The 21,312-nt window shown below is 36.0% G+C and overlaps 1 protein-coding gene across 1 annotated transcript; it reads right to left on the reverse strand.

Annotated features, from left to right (window-relative positions):
- Positions 1-7,017: 7,017 nt before the first annotated feature.
- Positions 7,018-19,466, reverse strand: LOC140143501 (tryptophan--tRNA ligase, mitochondrial-like). The gene is made up of 6 exons (XM_072165332.1): positions 19,356-19,466; positions 13,819-14,088; positions 12,862-12,942; positions 11,004-11,089; positions 10,001-10,119; positions 7,018-9,215 (listed from the first exon to the last, which is right to left on the reverse strand). The coding sequence occupies exons 1-6, from the start codon at positions 19,452-19,454 to the stop codon at positions 8,764-8,766; spliced, it is 1,107 nt and encodes a 368-aa protein (XP_072021433.1). The 5' UTR covers positions 19,455-19,466; the 3' UTR covers positions 7,018-8,763.
- Positions 19,467-21,312: the final 1,846 nt, after the last annotated feature.

Here is a 21,312-nt window from a genome sequence, read left to right on the forward strand (position 1 = left end):
GACTTAACATGTATCTGGTTTCTAATCCATACTCGCTCTTGCCGGTTTCGCTGGATTCTCCAGTTTCCCCCTGCATCTAAAACTGGGCTATGTTCTTCCCTGAATTAATTGATCTGCCGTGACTCCAGCCCATATGCTGAATAGTTATTTGAAAAATAGCGCAAATCTGAAATCATGGTCTGTGTTACTGATAAGTGCGAATAAATTGACTGCTCAGTGCCAGAAGTGGGTAAGTGCAATAGCTGCTCTGTGAACAATTTTCACACAGTATATTGTGCTCATCTACACATGGCAGCTACATATGACTGCTATTGTACTTACTATTATACATACTTCTAGCACTGAGCAGTCTAAACCAAGCACCCCCATCCAACTTGATTCCATACGCACGTCTCACTATATAGCATAATTATATATTTGTATATACAGGCTGTATCAAAAAGAATGAGACTGCCAACAAAAATGGTAACATAAGATGCATACAGGTGTTCATCAAAATATATTCTAATATCATTTCTATGGCTACATTTGCATTTGGAAACATGCTTTTTTTCCTTAAAAATATATCAAAACTAATGGGTTCCAATTATTTTGACACAGCCTGCATATACTTCAATTTTGTCCATTTACATTGAAGGTTCAAATGTAACAATACAGATTTGTTGTGCTTTGTTCATCATTATAAACTATATACCATACCAAAGTTAAATATACTGCATGTTATGTAGGGTGTATGTATGTATCATATGTAAAATTATGTAAACATGTTGTCATGTATAAAATAAAAAAATATATATTTTAGAAGTTAATACATGTTATAATAATATAACCAAGCTTATTATTGTTCTTATAATAAAATAATTAAGATCATTTCTTGAGAAAAATGAAAGCAAGGTTTTAAGTGCTTTGTTATTATTATCAGAAGTATAGAGGTTATCCGTGTTCTATAAGCTGCATATCATATCAGCGACGGTACCTTGTTTAGGGCTTTCAAAAGAAGTACCTGCATGTGCAACCATGACTGTTTCAAAATAGTCTGCCAAAGTCATGCAGGTAACTCTGAGGTCATGCATTGAATTGGTTTGAATGAGGAATACTACGGGAATCAGTGCCTTTTGTTAGAAGTCACACATGAGTAGAGTGGATAACCTCTATAGGCCCCAGAATAGAGTCCTGGGGCACACGTAAGACCTTTATTTAATTGATGAATTAAGTCTCAAAAATAGAAAATGATTCAAATAATTAATATAGATTGGAAATTGTTTAATTTATAGAAATATTTTGAGGTATTTTTTTTCTTTTTGTTTTGTTTCGCCAAATTAATAAACATACGGGAATACAGAGAAATCAAATAGATGTTTTGTTTATTTTGTGTGATTGTGTGCAAAATTAATTGTCTTTTTAAGGGCTGGGGTATGAACGTTTGGACAGTATTTATTTTGGGACATTAGAGCACATCAGACATATCGAATTGCATTCTGAATATGAAGAATGTCATTCTGATATCAAATAATTTAGGTTTTTTGAAATTAGCAATTTAATACACATTTTATGGCAAATCATTAAAATTGATATTTTTGATATTTAACAGTACTTGAAGTTAACTTTATAAATCTGATGATTTATACTTAAAGTGTATGTAGGTGGGATGAAAAGCCGACGATCAATTGAAAATTTTGACCTTTACAGTATTGAAGATATGGATTTTTTTCCCAAAACACCACAAAAAAAAAAGGTCTTTTGGGAAAAAATCCATATCTTCAATATGAAAGGTCAAAATTTTCAATTGACCGTCGGCTTTTCCTCCCTGCTACATACACTTTAAGAATATATCATTAGATTTATATAATTTACTTTCGAGGACTGTTATATATCAAAAATTTGAAAAATATCAACTTTTTATAATTTGTCATAAAATTTGTATTATATTGTGATTTTTAAAAAATGAAAATTATTTGATATCAGAAAGACATGCTTCGTATTCAGAATGTAATTCGATAGGTCTGAGGTGCTCTCATGTCCCACAAAAAATACTGTCGAAACGCAATAAACGCTCATTTTAGATCCCTTAACAGTCTCATCCCCACACACTTCATTATAATATGTGACATGTCATGTCAAAAGGAGACACTTTTGGGCAGGTTATCAATTTTGAGGTTTTTACATATCTTAAATACAGAGATATTTTGCTCCACAACACCGTTTTCCCCAATGAAATTGGACATTCCTAAGCGAAGATATTGAGTTCATAAGTTATGGTATTATAAAATTGGAAATTGAGATATCGGACTTTAAAAATATTATTGACAATGTTGAGAGTAGGAATTACCTTGAAAAATGTCTCAACAAAATACAAGATGTCAGTTATATTCCGGTCTGAAACTATATCAGACAATATTTTTAACATTAATAGCATCACAAGTTTGCATCAAACCCAAATTGTGAAAAAAAATCACCCGGGTAGATTTTTGGCTATTTCTCCATTTACGATCCTGCCCAAAAGTGTCTCCTTTTGACATGACACATCACATATGCTTAACCCCCTTGACATCGCTTTCAGGGATTGTGGTCTTCATGGTGGGAATTTTAAATGCTTACATGAAAAGAATAAACAAATTTTATTTTGATGATTTGACACTTTTAAATGGTATTTCCATCCCAAAGCACACTATAATCTGTAGCAAGGTTCCTTTTATGCATTAACCACCGTGTATGGGCACACGACATCAAGCATGTGCATAGGACATTGTGGAAAATAATATATGCTGGGCGGTTAGCAGTACGCTTAATTTGTGAAAGGAAATCTGCAATTATTATCTAAATCCCCGCACGTTTTCTTGCAATTAATGTATCCGTTACAATGAATACTAAACCCTCAAGAGAGAAATCACAAATTTGCTATGTCCAGGTATCAGGAATTCCATGCAAATCCAAAAGGGGAAGGTTTCTCAAAAACAGACAATACTTTCTGTAAATGAAAAGAAAATAGTTTAAGGGTATTTTTCTGATTTTATCAACTATTTTGAGCGACTTACAGCTTTAATTGTCCTCGATGGATCTCAGAAAGTCTCTTTTATAAGTTTTTGAGGTTGTACTTCATAAATATTTATTTAGAAGGCGACAGAAAAAACCCACTGTTTTATGGGTGGACAAACTTTTCAAGTAGGTCAGTCTGAAAGAAATCTGGAGCCTAAAATGATCATCGAAAGCCTGAAAAAACCTGGCAAAAATTTGATGTTTTTTGGAAACATATTTTGAAAATGTTCTGAATTTTTTCCAGCAAATTTCAGTAATTAATTTTGGTCAAAAAACGTTTTTTACAAAAATTTAACATAACTTTAAGGGATCCAAAATGAGCGTTTATTGCTTTTCGACAGTATTTTTTGTGGGACATGAGAGCACCTCAGACCTATCGAATTGCATTCTGAATATGAAGCATGTCATTCTGATATCAAATAATTTTCATTTTTGAAAATCACAATATAATACAAATTTTATGACAAATTATAAAAATTTGATATTTTTCAAATTTTGATATATAACAGTCCTCGGTAAATTATATAAATCTAATGATATATTCTTAAAGTGTATGTAGCAGGGAGGAAAAGCCGACGGTCAATTGAAAATTTTGACCTTTCATATTGAAGATATGGATTTTTTCCCAAAAAGACCTATTTATTTTTTGGTGTTTTGGGAAAAAATCCATATCTTCAATAATGAAAAGGTCAAAATTTTCAATTGATCGTCGGCTTTTCATCCCACCTACATACACTTTAAGTATAAATCATCAGATTTATAAAGTTTACTTCAAGTACTGTTAAATATCAAAATTTCAATTTTAATGATTTGCCATAAAATGTGTATTAAATTGCGAATTTCAAAAATCTAAATTATTTGATATCAGAATGACATTCTTCAGTATTCAGAATGCAATTCGATATGTCTGATGTGCTCTAATGTCCCAAAATAAATACTGTCGAAACGCTCATACCCCAGCCCTTAACAAACCAATTTTTTTTTAAATTCTAAAATGCAAAGTATGGGTCAATATACCAACAATGAGAGGTCAATAATTATGACATCTAAAAGAGACGAAACACATTGTTTCTATTCCGGTTGGTTACCATGGCTACCATGCAGAACTGCTGTTCAATGTTGAATTAATAAGCCCTCAAAAACGGGTTACTCCAAATGAAAGTGGAATGTATGAAAGCTAATGTAATGATTGACAAAGTTTTTCTTGATTAAAAAGCCACTCTCAATGAAACAAGTTTAGTAAACACACAAATCCATAAAATAAAATACTTTATTTGTTTCACACCTGTTTTTCTGAAACACAATTCTCAGTCTGATTGAAATTATGATTATATTTTAAAAATGATTAAAGAAAGGACTTGATCCAGGGTCAGAATTTCTGCGTGAATCAGAGAATCGATTCTCGCAAAGATTCTTGTAAACAGATTTGTGTGAATCAAATTTGATTCCCGCAAACGTTTGTAGTTTACACAGATGTTGATTTGCGAGAATCAAATGATTCCCGCAAATTTATCCTGCAAGAATCAAGATTGATTCTCGCACTGTGAAATGAAATTCTGACCCTGTTGATCAGTAGACAATTGCCAATCGGTGTAAAAAGGTTTAATATCATTGTTGGGCAGGAAAAACCTCCTATGTGCTTGTGGCCCCTAAACATGTTTAAAACAAAACTGCCAACATAGGAGGTTTTGCTTTAAACATGTTCAGGGGCCAATGACACATAGGAGGTTTTTCCTGCCCAACAACAATATTGTTATGAATTTGGCAGAGAGATAAATAACAGTTTAGTATAAGGCTCATGAAAGTTGATTCTTAGTTTTCGTAACCGCCCATATCACCTTTTCACTTTGGCCAAAACTATCATTATTTTCATTAAAAAAGTCAATTATCTGACAATTGAGATGGATATAAATAAAACTGATACAGCTCAACTTACCGTACTTTTCCTAACCAGACAGTCCATGCCAAAATTGTTACTACACCTTTACATTTCATCGAATCTCTTTTTGATGTCTGTCATTTTGAACATCACACTTGAAAGATGTATGCTATGTAGAAACTTTATTTTGCAATTTCATAATTTGCATATTATTAGCATATTTGCAAGAAAAAACATGAAAATCAATAAATACCTATATTTTTCACAATTTCAATATTTTATTAGAAATTAAGCATGTAGGCCGTTTGTTATGACTTGATGAATGAAGCTGTTAAAACAGATTTTGATATTTTTGCTTATTTTTCCTTTTTTGCCCCAAAATGTGTAAAAATCCAAATTTTTTGGATGACCTATATTTTCTTTCAATATTTATCAAATTTCTTAATTTAGGTATAATACAGTGCAGAAAAGATGTCAAAAAATCTGTTAAACAGATTTCCAATAAATTTTCCATTTTGGGTTAAATACTCAATTTTCATGCGCGGGATATTTGAAACATAAAATGAAAACATGTCCATTGCACTTTTTCCTCGAGATGTACTATAATATCAAGGTTACGGATATATTATAATCCCTTCTTATCTTCACTGAACCATCAGATACCTATTGTTATGAATGATCAATGAAAAGGTTCAGAACTGGGCTACTAATGGTCTGTCAAGTATCTATAGTTATTTTCATGAATGTGTCAACTCAAAAATCATGCAAGGTCGAATGTAGGAAAAGTATGATCAGTTGAGCTGTACTCTCAAAATTTCTGACACTGACATGCCTGGCTGATCATAATCAGTTTTTCTTAGTTGTAGCTGTAGAGTGAAATGGGTTGAAATGATATTCACATTTTAAGGAAGACAGGACGTTAATCTTACACACAGGAAGTGTGAATTTCAAATGGGGTTACCTGAATGAGTGAATCCATTTAAAATGCACACTACCAGTGTGGAAGATTAGCTCATGTCTTCCATAGGGGGTGTATGGCTTTCAACTGGAATAACTCTGTGCAGTTTACTGTTTAAAGTTGTTACACAACATTCATTTTTGCATAGTTTATAACCATTTTTTTTTTTGCTAATCAATACATACATTAATTATATGCAATTAATTAATATGCAATTCATTAATTAGCTATAATTAATTACTTATAATTACATCAAGTGTAAATGCCACAAGATTCCAGAAGACATCTAGAACACATTGTCTTACTTAATTGCTAAGCATAATGGTTTCAGCATAATTATATGTATAATAATAAAAAATGCTCTACTACATGTAAATGAAATACTGTACTGAGAACCCTTACTGTTGCATGCAAAGTATTGGCAAAAATATATAAAAAAATTGAGCCATTTTAGCTCTTTAAATGCACTGATTATTGATTGAACAAAATAAAGATACAAACTCAATCTTGTGCACATACATTGTAGGGTAGTCAAGAGTTATAGCCAGCACAATTTTTGTGCTGACTAATTTTAGTATAATCAAATGCAGTAAACCTTTGACGAGCGTGTATTGTAAGTATACATCACATATTTACTGCGTTGGACGCACTTGTCTCTGATTGGCTGCTGAGGCGATCTGTTGTTGCCGAGTGGAAATTTATGAATGATCTGTGCGCCGTACGCGTTGTTAGCGCCGAATTTGCAACATCACGGTAGTCGTGCTCGTCAAAGGTTTGCTGCATTTGACTATAGCTGAGTGTGTGCAAGGAGGGAGATTAAGAGATGAAGGGGGAAGATTAAAGGGGGGACTCCGGCAATCATAACAGTATGCCTTATATATTAGAAAAATAATTATCAAGCACGAATCACATTGTTTTATTTAAAACAAACTCATATCGACCATAAAAACGAATAAAAACAGTCGGCTCTCAACACGCGATATTCAAAATTCCCGGGCGAAATTGTCTAAGTGCAATGACATAATGGTTATTTGTGTTCAATTGTCGTCAGCCTTCATTGTATTACTGGGACGTCATTGCACTCGGCGCCGGGGAATTTTGAATATCGCGTGTTGAGAAACGGATGTTTTTATTTGTTTTATGGTCACTATGAGTTTGTTTTAAATAAAACCATGTGATTCGTGCTTGAATAAGGAATAATGTTGTGATTGCCGGAGACTTCCTTTAAGAGATGAATTCATCCGTGGTGTAGCTGCTCTCCCTCCTTACAGCTACACCACGGATGAATTCATCTCTTAATCTCCCCACACGGACAAATTCATCTCTTACTGTTTTCTCGGGTAAAAAAACACAACATCTTGGTTGTAACTTGTGCATTTTCTGTGATTTCAAATATTTTTGTGCCGGTTGGTGACCAATATATTTAAGCTTAGTGCAGGTCGGGAAGACTCTGTGCCGGATATCCCCGACCAGCATGGCTAGAACACTGGTAGTCAATAGTTGAATTTATAAAGCAAAGCAAGATACCATAAAAAAAAAATTTCTTTCTTTTTTTTAAATTGAAGTTTTAGTGATTTTGAACCTTGTTTGCATAGCCATAAAAGTACGGGTAGTTTTTAACATAGAGGACTTACTCAATAAATGCTTGTTTCCTTACTGGGAACAAACCAAAAGTTTGATGAAGTCCTCTATGTATAAGCGAGGGGGTCAAAAAGTCAGATTATGTGTGTAAAAAATTATTTACACTATTCGAAGTTGAACTTTCGGTTTTGAATTGTCAACATTTCACACTTAAAATTTCAGAGAGGCAGGGAAGTGCTCAGCCTTCTAATGAATACACTTTCGTTTATATGATGTCATCAAACTTTTGGTTTGTTCTGCAAGATAAAAAATCCATTGCTTTCTCTGAATTAGTTTTTTGATACCAATATCTGAAGAACCCTCACATTTCAAGTTAGGTGTCATAAAGCTTACTTACTGGTCTTTTTAATTTATACAAAATTCCTATTGTAGCCACCTGCACAGGTCCACCATTGCCAAGATACCTGACGGGTACACACAGAGTACCTACACAGGTACTCTGCTGCTCCTGCACAGGAACCACCAGTAGATTACTTTTTTAGTGCTTGTGCAGTAGCAGCCCTGTCAGATACCTTGGCAATGGATACCTCTGCAGGCAGCTGCAATAGGAATCTTGATGTGTATGAAAAGCACAATTTTGCCATTGTCCATATTTTGTAGTGAACAAGTCACTCTTGGTCATACTACATGAAAAAGGAATACATGTACACTGATTTCAGTAACAGTATAATAAGGCATAAAAAATGAGTTTGATTGATATAACCTGACCAATCCTAGAAACACTGACTTGCAGGGTTTTTTTTCAACATTTAAAAAATATATTTTTTGTGAAAATCTTTTTATGAATATTAATATTATTTATTTCCTACATGTTTTAAACAGGCAGATCCCGTTAGCTGACACAAATACACAGGGCTGTCAACTTTTTGGAATTGCTTGGCGTGAGACAGAGGCGTACCGGGATTTGCCGACTCCCATGGTTCATTTTGTACCATGATTATTTGAGCCACGACGCTCGAGACTGTGAAAAGCGGGGGTAGGAGTAACAAATTATTCATGACGATGCATGAGATTTTACTCATTTAGCGTGAGATTTACTACCTAGGCGTGAGCTTATACTACCTTGGCGTGAGACCGTGAGAAAGTGACCCAATGCGTGAGACTCACGGCCAATGCGTGAGAGTTGACAGCCATGAAATACATTTGAAAAAAATTTCTGTGTTTCCGTTAAAATTATACCGACCCTTTCTCTGCACAATGAAACATTTTTTATGCCTAAGACAACCCTGAATTGTAGATTTACACAATATTATTCACATAATCCAACAAGTTTCTTCACTTCAATAAAATTCTCGGCAGCCATCGCTCTAGCTTTTTCTTCCCCTATACTCAACACATGCTGGATAAAAACTTTATTCCTTCGCACTTCAAAAACATGTTCTCTTATTGGTGCTATAATTTTATTGACCGCCTCGGCGACAACCATTTTATATTCCGCCGTTTCTTGTCCTTTTGCTTGTTTGCATATCTCCTCGACGCTTAACCCTGAGAATGCGGAATGTATCGATATCAGATTAGACACCCCGGGTCTTTTTTCTGGGTCAAAGGTCACTTCCGAGATAAAGTCGGTTACCGCTTTCTTGCATTTTTTCTGGATGTCATCTTCAGAGTCTGTGAGCTGGATGCGACTGAGTGCATCGCTATCAGATTTGCTCATCTTAACTGATGGGTCACGCAAACTTTTGATCCTGTCGTAAGTTCCTGAAACAAGATTTTGAAAAATACATTATATTACCATCGGTTACAAAATAGGAAAATAAACAGAAGGCCCTCTATTTGTGACTACATGTAATGTGGTTTAGTTGTGTCAAAACACATTAAATATGGTTTAGTCATGTCAAAACACAGAGAGACCTGGATTTGTGACTAAATATGATTTGGTTGTGTCAAAACATACTAAATATGGGATAGTCATGTCAAAACACACTTGTCTGAAGTTTGTATGACCCCAAATTATACCAAATTTGACGAAAAAAAGATCCAAAATTATACTAATTTTCTGGAGTTTTAAATTATTTCTATCCAAGATAAATTTGCCAAATTCTAGAAAAAAAAAATTGCTAAAAATCAGGCACTTTTTCCAGATATTTGGAAACAACTTGAAAGAGCACATTTTCTCCCAATCAAGTTCCTGACATTTGCACCTCAATTTAAACTGTGCAAGGACCTGAAAATCTGTGAATCAAATCTGCTGCAAACCCACCTTTCCACCAAGTATCTAAATAAGGTCAAAAAGAGGGGTTTGTCTCAAACATTTAGCAAAAATGGTATGCTTTTTTTAGGAAAAACAAACCATGTTTTTTGTATGTGTGTGGTTTTAGCCTAATTTGTCTTGATTTTGCCACTAAATTGTCTTGTTTTTGCCACTAAAGAAGGCCTACCACATAGGGCTACACGATAGGACAGATTTCACATGCATGTGGGTTTGAGAGATACATGTACAAACCTTTTTTTTTTACCTAAAGAATAATGAATAATACACAAACCTGTTATTGGTTGAGGCAAAGGAAAATATTGCCCGTAGTTGTTGTTAAAAATTCTGGCAAGATCCTTGGCTAACGTTAAATGTGGCATTTGGTCATCACCAACTGGAACATGAGTTGATCTGCAATATGGACACATAAAACAATTTATATGAATAACAGCGGCAGTGCAGCACCAAGGGTGGTAGATGGGGAGATTTTTCTCACCCACTTCTCCACCCCCTCCCCAGTTGCAATAAGAAATCGGCTGAATTTCTATTCTTTTTAAGGCCATAAATGCTCAATTAAAGGCAAATTTTTGGATGCCCCCCTTTGTCAAAGACTACTCACGATTTACGGGACACGAGCCGCGAGTCACAAACCACGATATCCCACGAATAGCGAGCGTAAATAGTGTATGGTTCCTATGGGTAATATAAGTACACGGTCTATATAGCACAGACTATTAAAGGCCTCAAGTGTGTTTCCATTAGAAGGGGTGAACAATTTTTGCCTTCTATGAGCGACATGCAAACATGGTGGAGTTAGTTCTCCTTGGGTTTAATCTCGATGGGCATTAAGAGAAATGGGCTATTCCAGTTGAAATCCATACACCCCCTATGAAAGACACAACCTTAACCTTCCACACAGGGAGTGTGGATTTTAAATAGAGTCTCCCATTGGTGGAGTTGGTTCTCTTTGGGTCTAATCTCTTTGGGCTTTACAGAAATCGGATATTCCAGTTAAAATCCATACACCCCCTATGAAAGACACAACCTTAATCTTCCACACAAGAAGTGTCAATTTTAAATAGAGTCCCCCATTGGTGGAGTTGGGTCTAATCTCTTTGGGCTTTAGGCTTTTATGCTAGTTGAAATCCATACATCCCCTTTGAAAGGCACAACCTTAATCTGTGTGGAAGATTAAGGTTGTGTCTACACCCCCTGTGTTGGAGATTAAGGTCATGTCTTCCATAGGGGGTATATGGATTGCAACTGGAATAGCCAGTATAGCTTGTATAGCTTACTTGTATAGAAGGATGTCAGCTGCTTGGAGAACTGGATATGTGTAAAGTCCAACACAAGCTTTGCTTTTGTCACCACCAGTTTTAGCCTGAAATCAAGCAAATGAAAAACGTTCAAGTTTATAATGCAAGTTTTAAATTATAGGGAAAGTTACGATATTTTATAGGAAATTATTATTTTGTATTCATACTCTATTCAACTCTCTCTCTCCAAACAAAATTAGGCCTGGGTGCTTAATCTCGCCAATTAACTCTGCGGCGTGCCCGGAACCCAAGCCGCAGACCCACGCCGATGCGCCTATGCTGAGAAATAAAATACTGGTGCGATATGCACTAACAAAATGTGTGTCTGCCCGATGAAAAGCCATGTTCAGTCACCCGTTCATCGGCTTGATTGGCCCAGCTCCTACATTTCTCGCAACCGGCTTATAACACTTGACAACAATACCCTTACAAATTAGTGTCCTTGAGTGCGTTGATTCTTTGCGGATTATATCGACTGATCCGCAAATTGCTCACGGTGAGTAAACTCAAGTAAGTACTACAATAAACATTAATATAAAGGTTTTGAGTAATGAATGGCAAACCGCAGAGCAAGAAGATGGCCAGATGTTGCGAACTCGATGCCCATAACTGCTCACGAATTCACAACCAGGGATATGGCCACACTATATTAATTCATCGGCGTGCTGCGGCTTGAAACTGCAAGCCGCAGGAGAGCCATCTAAATGCTCTGAGACGACGCAGAGGTAATCGGCGAGATTAAGCACCGGGGCCTAAAAGCAAAAGAAATCCAGCAGCAGTCAAGTGGTAATTCTTAGTCAGTGGCTGTGGTTTGTTAGCACTGAATTTCATTGCACAGTGAGGCGCGAGTATGTAGCTTGTTTGATAATAATATGCGAACAAGATCACAGTACGCACAACCAGGGGTAGTGCTAGAACTAAACACTCCAGTGTCCGCAGGGACCCCCAAACTTGCAGAAAATTATAAAGTAGGGGGTTCGGAGTAGAGTTTGGTGAGTCCGAGTTGCACAAATGCAGCATAAATAGTATGTCTGCAATAGCGCTAGATTGAACAACTGGGGGTCTGCAGGGACCCCTGAACTTCCAGAAAATTTAAAAACAGGGGGTCCGAACTCTATTTTGGTGGGTCCGGGACCCCAAAAAGCAACCTAGAGCTACCCCTGCGCACAACTAAAACGGTATACAAGTTTCGATCATTTCAGAAAAAGGGAGTTTTCATGATGGTAACTCAATTTTTACTCAATAAAACAGATTAAAATAATATTTAACTGACTAAGAATGAGAATAAACAACAGGAATTTTTGTTTTTACTATCCTTTACTGTGTAATGAACGGAAGGGAGGTCTAATATTTTTATCGTAGTGGATCCACTTCTCAAAATATTGGACATGCCTGTCGTCTATCACACAGTTTATAGTAAAATATTCATACACTTAATATACAATGCATTTGCAGTAACAAACATTTTGCTTTCTTTGATATCTAAGCCAAGCTTCAAATTAAGCAGGCACCCAGGAGCCATTTACCCAATGGTGATATCATTTAGGTTCCTGGTCCACACCAAAATCAGGCTCCACATTTTTTTCTTCTTCAAAATAGAGCCTGGTAGTTAAAAATAGGTTTTGTATTAGTGTACAATTGAGATTTAAATGACATTGGTTCACTAGATAATCACAGGACCAGGAGCTGCTTTTTCCAAATGTTTGGCTCCTGGACATCGACCAGAGCTGCTTATTTTGAGGTTTAATCTCAGCAATATTTATTTCTGTAACCATGACTTCCTCTGGGCCCTCATCCAATTTTTATGGGCTTCTGTTACTTGGAATTAAGTTCTCACCTTCCACTGGGCGAATTGACCAAGCCTGGGCAGCGTTGTTTTGCACCCAAGTAACCACGCTAATTCTGCATGCTGCGAAATCTGAAAAACACACAAATTATAATAAAAATATCAATCATAGTTGGCAGTGGTGATACAAACCCACCCTTTTTATTTCAAACCCACACTTTTTATTCTATACCCTTTATACTAAAACCCCGAAACGCAACCTTTCTAAGCGTGGTTACTGATCATAGATGGTGGTCCAGGAGGTGCAGATTTGCATCCAAAGAGAATTACATATTGATGTTTTAGATGACCAAACAGAATGGGATTTCAATATTTTTTTGCATTTAATGTCATTCAATTGGAAATTACAGTACCCGGTAAGCTTTGAGATTGCAATTGTCGACTTCTACATGTAAACCCACCATTTTTATCAGTGACCACGCTTTATATTTGGACACACATTTTTTCCAGAAATTTTTTCAAACCTACCCTTTTTAGGCATTTTGTGGACCCTTCAAACCCACCCTTTCTAAAGCGTGGGTTACCAACTATGTCAATGCTGAAGATGGAGATACAAATGGGGACAAAACTGGAGATGGAGGAGAAGAGATGGAGAAGGAAATGGAGACAGCTCATGAAGACAAAGATGGAAATGGAGAAATAAATGGTGAGAATGGTGGATAGAAATGATGAAGATGATGATGATGATGATGATGACGATAATGATGACGATGATGATGGATGATGATGATGGATGACGATGATGATGTATAAGATGATGTTAATGTTGACAAAAATAATGATCACAATTATTACAAATAATTATTATTCAGAAATGCATCCTTAGAAAAACAAAAGCTTTTCACTCTATACTTTACTTTTAAAACCATTATCTTTTTGGGTTGGGTGCAAAATGAATATCAAACCTGCTCAATACATGCATAACACAGACTTGAAAGAACCTCTTACACTTGATTGCTGAAATACAATTGTCCTCTGTGGATCGATCCCACACGCTATGAGCACTGCAACCATATCGTAGATGCTTTGAAGTAACACAGGCGGGTCTTGTGGCAGAGTTATTGAATGCAGGTCAACGATACTCAGGATGATAGTGTCGTTAACGTTAGCTTGCATTTTCACCCAACTCTGTATGGCACCTAGATAGTTGCCTATATGAGGTATACCAGTTGGCTGAATCCCTGAAAAGATGCATTTTGGCGATAAGTCCTGTGGAACCTGTGAATATGACAAAGAAATTGGAAAAGATGCTAAATCTATTCAAATCAATGAACCATAATTATCTGATTTGATTACAGCAACCCCATGTCCAATTATAAGGCATTTGTTTTGGGGCGAAATTTTCCAGAATTTTTTTTCCCAAGCAAAAAATTATTACAAATTTATTTAAAAGATATTTTCCTCATACATTGGCTTACATGCAATATGAAATCACTTATGAAAATCATAAAGAAAGGGGCGGGAAGCAAATTTTGACACAGATGTTTTGGGCATTGTTTCTTTTAACTATATTATGCCTTAAAGGTGTCTACATTAGAAACACATTAAAATATGCAAAATTTGCTGCTCACTGTGCTTGCATATTAAGGTTTTAAATTTTGGTTCCCCAAAATCTTGCATACATAATTATACCAATAATGATGTAATTTTGCCACCAGTTTCGGATGTGCCATAGCTTATGCTGTAACCTGTATGTGATGCGATCAAGCAAAATCAGTCAGAACTCGGAAATATTAATTTTTCTGTTTCTTATAGGATAGTTAAAAACATTTACAAAGCTGCAGTTTGCAGAAAACCCCATTGAAATTGAACAACCAGTTCCAAAGAAACGAGCAATTAAAGAGTTTCCAAAACAAAAGGAAACATTTCCTTTGTTTGGCTATATCTCAAAATCAATATTTCCGAGTTCCGACTGATTTTGCTTGATCGCATCACATACATGTATATAGAAACACATTCAAATATTTTAAAATTTCTCTTCTCACTGAAATTACAAGACAATTTAAGGTTTTTTGAAGGTAGAAGTCCTATCCGGATGTGCAGTCAAATAAGAAAAAACATCTTTGATCAATACGGAACACCGGCCGTTATCTCTCTTTCTTTCTTTATTGTGTACATATCGTACACTTTTATTTAGTCTTTTTGAATAGTGTACATATTGTGACATGATGAAATAAATGCATATTAACTATACGCTGTACTAGTTATGCAATAATCGAATTAACTACCATAGCATAGTTCGTCTCACACACATAACAAATGCACTACGATCAAAGAGGTTGATGACAACATTTGATTGAATGGACTGCACTGCGCCATGATTACTGTGACTGAAGGACACCGGTTCAAATCCTTTTGCGCCAATCAATAATTTCACACACTTGTAACCTCTATTGTACTATTTCGCGCACACTAAAGGAATCGGCGAATTTAAGCAGGGCTTACACATTGCTGATCAATATCATTTTCCACTGCATGACTTCAATTTTAATCGCCCCTAACTTTGAAATTGACTTTCCTTTACATGTAAAAAGTTTTTCATCATGGGAATAATTCTCTGGTCCCGATTTATTGTCAAAATATAGTTAAAATTGAATAAAAGTTTATTTGAATTTATTGTCGAAATATAGTTAAAATTGAATAAAAGTCTGTATAAGGTGGTACGTACTACACCCCTTGATAAATTTGTGACTATTTTTGCATTTTTCTCAAAAACTAATAAAACACTGGTAACAAAAGTTATGTATATTATAGGAGCAAGGAATTCAGTTACTACACTGAAATTTCAGGGACTGAAGACAAATAGTTATTGATTTATTGATCAAATATTGGTTTCCCCTCATTTTTGACTTATAACTCCACTTAACTGAACATTGTCTGTGCTGAAATTAAAATTTTCAGTGCAGTAATTATAGTCCTTGCCTAAATATACATCTTACTTGTCACCAATGCACTTTAATTTTTGAGAAAAATTCAAAAATAGGCACAAAATTTGCCAGGGGTGTAGTACCACCTAAAGACAAACATTTCAAAATGTTACCAACAAATCTTTTTTTTTAGGTCCGAGGTCCACTAGAGAACATTTTCTTTCATGACTTTTTTTCTAAGCTATAGTATATATTTTTTCAAATAAATAATAAAAAATGGCTGTCGGGTGTCTTTAGGGTCAGTCCATGTCAAATCAACCAGTTTTCTGAAAAGTTCCCAGGTGACCCTCTGATTTTGATGAAATTCCATCAGAATAATCTTTTGTAGCCACAATGAACCCATACAAAAATTTGGCTTCATAGGCCATGTCGTTTTGAGAAATGGCCCTTTGAAGTTTGGCCCGGACCCCATTTTTGGCACTCATGAGTGTCATTGGAGATTTTACCAACTTTGGTGGCTCATAACTTCTTGTTCTAAACAGATATAAAGCTGCAATCTTGGATTCTAGCTAACCTTATGTCATATTTTCAGAATCTGGCTCTAAATTTCAGATATCTGCTTTCCTTTTCAAGTTATGAGCACCCAAAGTTGGTCATTTATTAAACCGCAAGTGTGATTTTGTCATTTTGGGGGTCCCCTGGTGCCACAAATACATGTATGTGGTCATATGACTCAAATGTCATAGATACATTGTCTATGGGTACATATCTGAGCACACAAGCAAGTTTGAGCAAATCAAACCATTAATGGAGGAATGGGCGGCATCCGAAGTTGGGTTCGGTGAAAATTTGCTGGAGACCCCCCCTCTTTCTGACCAATGTTTGACCTTGTTGACAGTTGAAACATGAATTGAAATTTACTGCCATGAAACATACTGAATGAGACCTACCCAGAAACAAAAATTCAGCTTTGGTACTCAACTCCATCTTAGTCAGATGGCAGCTTGAAAATAGGGTGGAAAATAGCCCTAGAACTCTGGCCATAGTATCCGTTTTTACTTCTACTAGGGCCAGAGGCACTTACATTGAAAAATTTGTTGGAGATGCTTGAACGATCCAGTACAAAAATGACAGCATTTCAATGCTTGATCGAGGTCACTAATTAACATGATAAAACCCACTTGAGAACACACAATCGCCGGTCATTTCTAAAGATGCATTTATACTCAATCGCTACCTGAATCGCACGCATGGTCAGTGTACTAAATCGCCGTCGTATTTGCCTGCTGAGCATGCGCATGATTCGCTGTTTTTCAAAAGCGACACGTAGGCCTATATTGACACCCTCTGTCGGTCAACGTTCTCTAAAATTGCACACATAACTTGTGTAGTTAGCGACAATGATTCAGTCTGGGTATAAACACAGCTTTGCACAATGACTAATTTACATAGGCACAAAAGACCGTGTTCATGTACCGTTACTCAGCCAAACATGGCAGAGTAGGTCCCGGATCTTCTGTACATGTTCCTATCTCCTCAACGTTATACCTTTCCAACAAGGAAAGAGATACGAAAAGCGAACGTCTAGTGGAAAACCTGCTATTTCTTGTCTAAGGGTGTTGAATTCAGCAACCATGACTACAAAATCAGCAAAATTTGACAAAGTTTTTTCACAAGTGTCATATGAAATATGTTCTGGGTATGTTTTAGAGGCTAATAAACACATCTAGATAGAGTGGTCTGTAATGTACGACCCAAAAATATGCACATATACTTAAAGTAAAATTTGGCATATTATTTTACCATGGCTGCCGAATTCAACACCCTTAGACAAGAAATAACAGGTTTTTCTCCCTATTTTCAAGAGCCATCTAACTATGATGGAGTTGAGTACCAAAGCTGAATTTTTGTTTCTTGGTAGGTCTCATAAGTATGTTTCATGGCTGTAAATTCAAAGTTTAATTCATGTTTCAACTGTCAACAAGGTCAACCATTGGTCAGAAAGAAGCTCCGGCAAATTTTCACCCGAACCCAGCTTTGGATGCAGCTCATTCCTCTATTAATGGTTTGATTTGCCCACACTTGCTTTTGGGCTCAGATATGTACTCATAGTCAATGTATCTATGACATAATGAGTCATATGATCACATATTTTTGGCACCAGGGGAGCCCCAAAATGACAAAAGCACACTCGCGGTTAAATAAATGACCAACTTTGGGTGCTCATAACTTTAAACTTATTTAAACTGAAATTTAGAGCCAGATTCTGAAAATATGACATAAGGTTAGCTAGAATCCAAGATTGCAGCTTTATATCTGTTCAGAACAAGAAGTTATGAGCCACCAAAGTTGGTAAAAAGCACCAATGACGATCGCAAGTGCCAAAAAGGGGGGGGTCCGGGCCTAACTTCAAACGGCTATTTCTCAAAAACGACATGGCCTATGAGGCCAATTTTTTATATGGGTTCATTGTGGCCACAAAGGAATATTCTGATGGAATTTCATCAAAATCTGAGAGGGTCACCTGGGGACCCCTGGTTGATTTGACATGGACTGACCCTTTAGTTAATTGGACAGACAATAATTGGCGGACGCTTGGCAGACCATTTTGAAAAAATCACCACCCCAAGGTACACATAATTATTACACCACCCCTATTCACCCTTTGGAATTGCATGGATCTGTTATCTTGCTACCAAAACGAGGTCCTTCCCACTTTGAGGGGAGGACCTCGTTTTGGTAAAAGTACGCATCCGCAAAAAGTATGAATGCCAGGCAAACCTTAATTTTCACATTTGCTAGTCAGCCAAATTTTAAGAATGAGAATAAAGGTATTGTTTTTAGCCGCTGCAGTGCATCTATCGTCTCATATAACACGGGCGACATCATTTAGGAATCCCAGGCAAACCTTAGTTAACACATTTGCTAGTCAGTCAAATTCGCCGACAATGTCAATGCATATTTACATAGAAATTTAAAACAACTGGCAAGAAAGAAACCTACATAAATATGCTTTCTATACTTCACTTGACCCAAATATATGATTTTTTATGGTGATAAGACATGCGCACATGGAATTTTAGAGGGATTTTGATAGCAGTTCCATTAAAAAAAAAGCTGCTATCATAATGAGACTAAGATCTAGAAACACCCCGAAATGCCGCTTTTGGGGAATTTTGCTAGCTGAATCTTTTTGATGAAAGTCAATCTTTGACAAGATGTAACTTTGCTACGGAAAGTGCTATGAAAAAAAAGGTTTTCAGTTTTGGCTTTGTTTACTCAAGAGCTTTAATTTGATATATAAAATGATGCAGTTTGATGGCAAATTTGAATTCACCTAGCATACCTACATCATTATTTTAAGCGTAAAACAACTCGGCTTCGCTAGATGCACTCCAGGGGCTAAAAACAATACCTTTGTTATTCTCTACTTATAAAACATGTCATGTAGGCCCTTCGGCCCTTAGTTATAAGTAAGCCTTAACTTATTACTTAAAATTCAATATAAAGCTTACTTCTGCCCCCCTGGGCTGGCCCTGGACGTATTAAAAAATGAAAGATGAAATGAATTCTTTGTAATCGGTTTGAAATGCTATAAACTTCCACTATTATACGAACCTTTTTACTTTCCGTACAAAACCAGCTGATCAAATTCCTGGAAACCCTAGAAGAACGAGAAACTTGCTGACAAAAATTCAGTCCCCTGGATAGCGCCATTGTTCTCGTTCTTCTGTGGGAAAATTCCTTCTATTGTGTAGGAGCACCTCTGTATTTACGGGCGTATTACCATAGATGAACTCCTGGATGGGGCAGCTTTAATTAGCATGAGGCCGCATTGATATGTAAATAGCGTATTGTTATTTAAATTTGCGCCCAGACGTATTGAGGGCGACAGTCATGTTATCCAGACGGAGAATGGCTGCATATGCCGGGCATGTCAATTTGCTGAGTGAAGGCTGATAATCACCTTTCTGTATAGGTAATAAGCTAGTATATTTCGTGTACCAGTTGGTTATAACAAAAAATTAGTATCATATTAAATATATTAAATGTATAAACTTTGAAATTTACATGAATTTGAAGAGCAGAGCTTCGAAATGTAGTTAAGTCAGGTGATGTGAAATTCTGCTGCGTGACCCCCTCTGCGTGGTAGAATTATATTCATAAAACATTGAATTTAACAGATATCATGGGTAGCCAACCACGATTTATCAGCATTTAAAATATATGTTAATTAACAAAGATAAATAATAAAGAGTACAAATGGCAATTAACTAGTAAACAAGCCTGAAATCTTAAAATGTTGCCACGTGATTTCCCGAACACATGATATGTTAACATGTGACCACTATTCAGATTTACCGTAAATATTTGGAGTATGCTTGCACATCATGCACATACACTGTGCATTTCTTTACTTCCGTATAAAATCAATAATTCATGCTGGGAGCCAAGTAACATTGTCTGCTCAGAGCAGATTGGTATTTTATTTTACTTGAGAGCATAATAGAAATACATAAAGACGAATAAGGCGCCATGATGGAAGGTCAGGTCGGGTATCAAAGGTTATTATAACTTAAATACTACTTGTATTTCCCACCTTGCCTCTGTCACATATTTCCTTCATATTATTGACAGCAAGTCCTAATTTTGACTTTGCTATTGCAAAATGTCATTTCATATCAAATTAGTAGACTTTCTTTGAAAAAAACATATCACTGGTGCCTGATGGGAATACCCGTCCGCCATTTCATTAAACTGGATCGTTTTCGCCTGTTTTGTGCCCAGATGTATTGGGGGCGCGCTATTCTCTCATTGAACAGGCAAAGTTCGCAAAACTAACAACGTTGTTATTTGCCAAACTCAATTAACATGATCCAAGGGGTCGAACATGAATTATTCATAACGAGCTATAACGGATCGATAACTGGCCTCACTTTCTAGCTAGTAAACCAGCTGAATTTTTCATAGATTTTGCGTTGCTAATAGAACAACCGTGAATTTAGTGTCACCCCCTTGGTATTACACTAAAATCATGGGTGATGAGTTCCGGTTAAACGTATACGGCTACATGCCCAGACAAACGTCTATGGGTAAAACAGCATTAATTTTGCGCGCGCCTAGAATAAAAATCGGCATTAGGCCGAATGCAAAGCTATAAAGAAATGTTAAAATGAAGAAGTTGACCCAAATTTAAAACGACACTTACATAGCAGAGATTATTGGGAACATGATGGAAAGAAAATAATAAACAAAACAATAAAGCAAAACAAAAAGAAAACAAAACAAAACAATGACTTTTTTGTCTCATATAAACCCGGCATGATTGCTATCTTCGGTAGAGAGTCATATCATTAAAAAAATCATTAAACATAAAGAAAAAAATTAGAGGTATGAATCAAGGCCCTAAATGCTATCTACAGAAGATAGCAAGGAAAGCAAAAAACATTCAAAATAATAATGTTCCAAAATAACATTGCCTAACACACGTTCTAGATGATGATGATTGAGAAGGCAAAATGGGAGGATTCAGTGCGTAAAATCCCGGGGCCGGTAAAACAACATTAATTTTGCG

The sequence above is a fragment of the Amphiura filiformis genome, unplaced genomic scaffold (genome assembly GCF_039555335.1).
Source record: "Amphiura filiformis unplaced genomic scaffold, Afil_fr2py scaffold_22, whole genome shotgun sequence".
NCBI classification, from domain to species: domain Eukaryota; kingdom Metazoa; phylum Echinodermata; class Ophiuroidea; order Amphilepidida; family Amphiuridae; genus Amphiura; species Amphiura filiformis.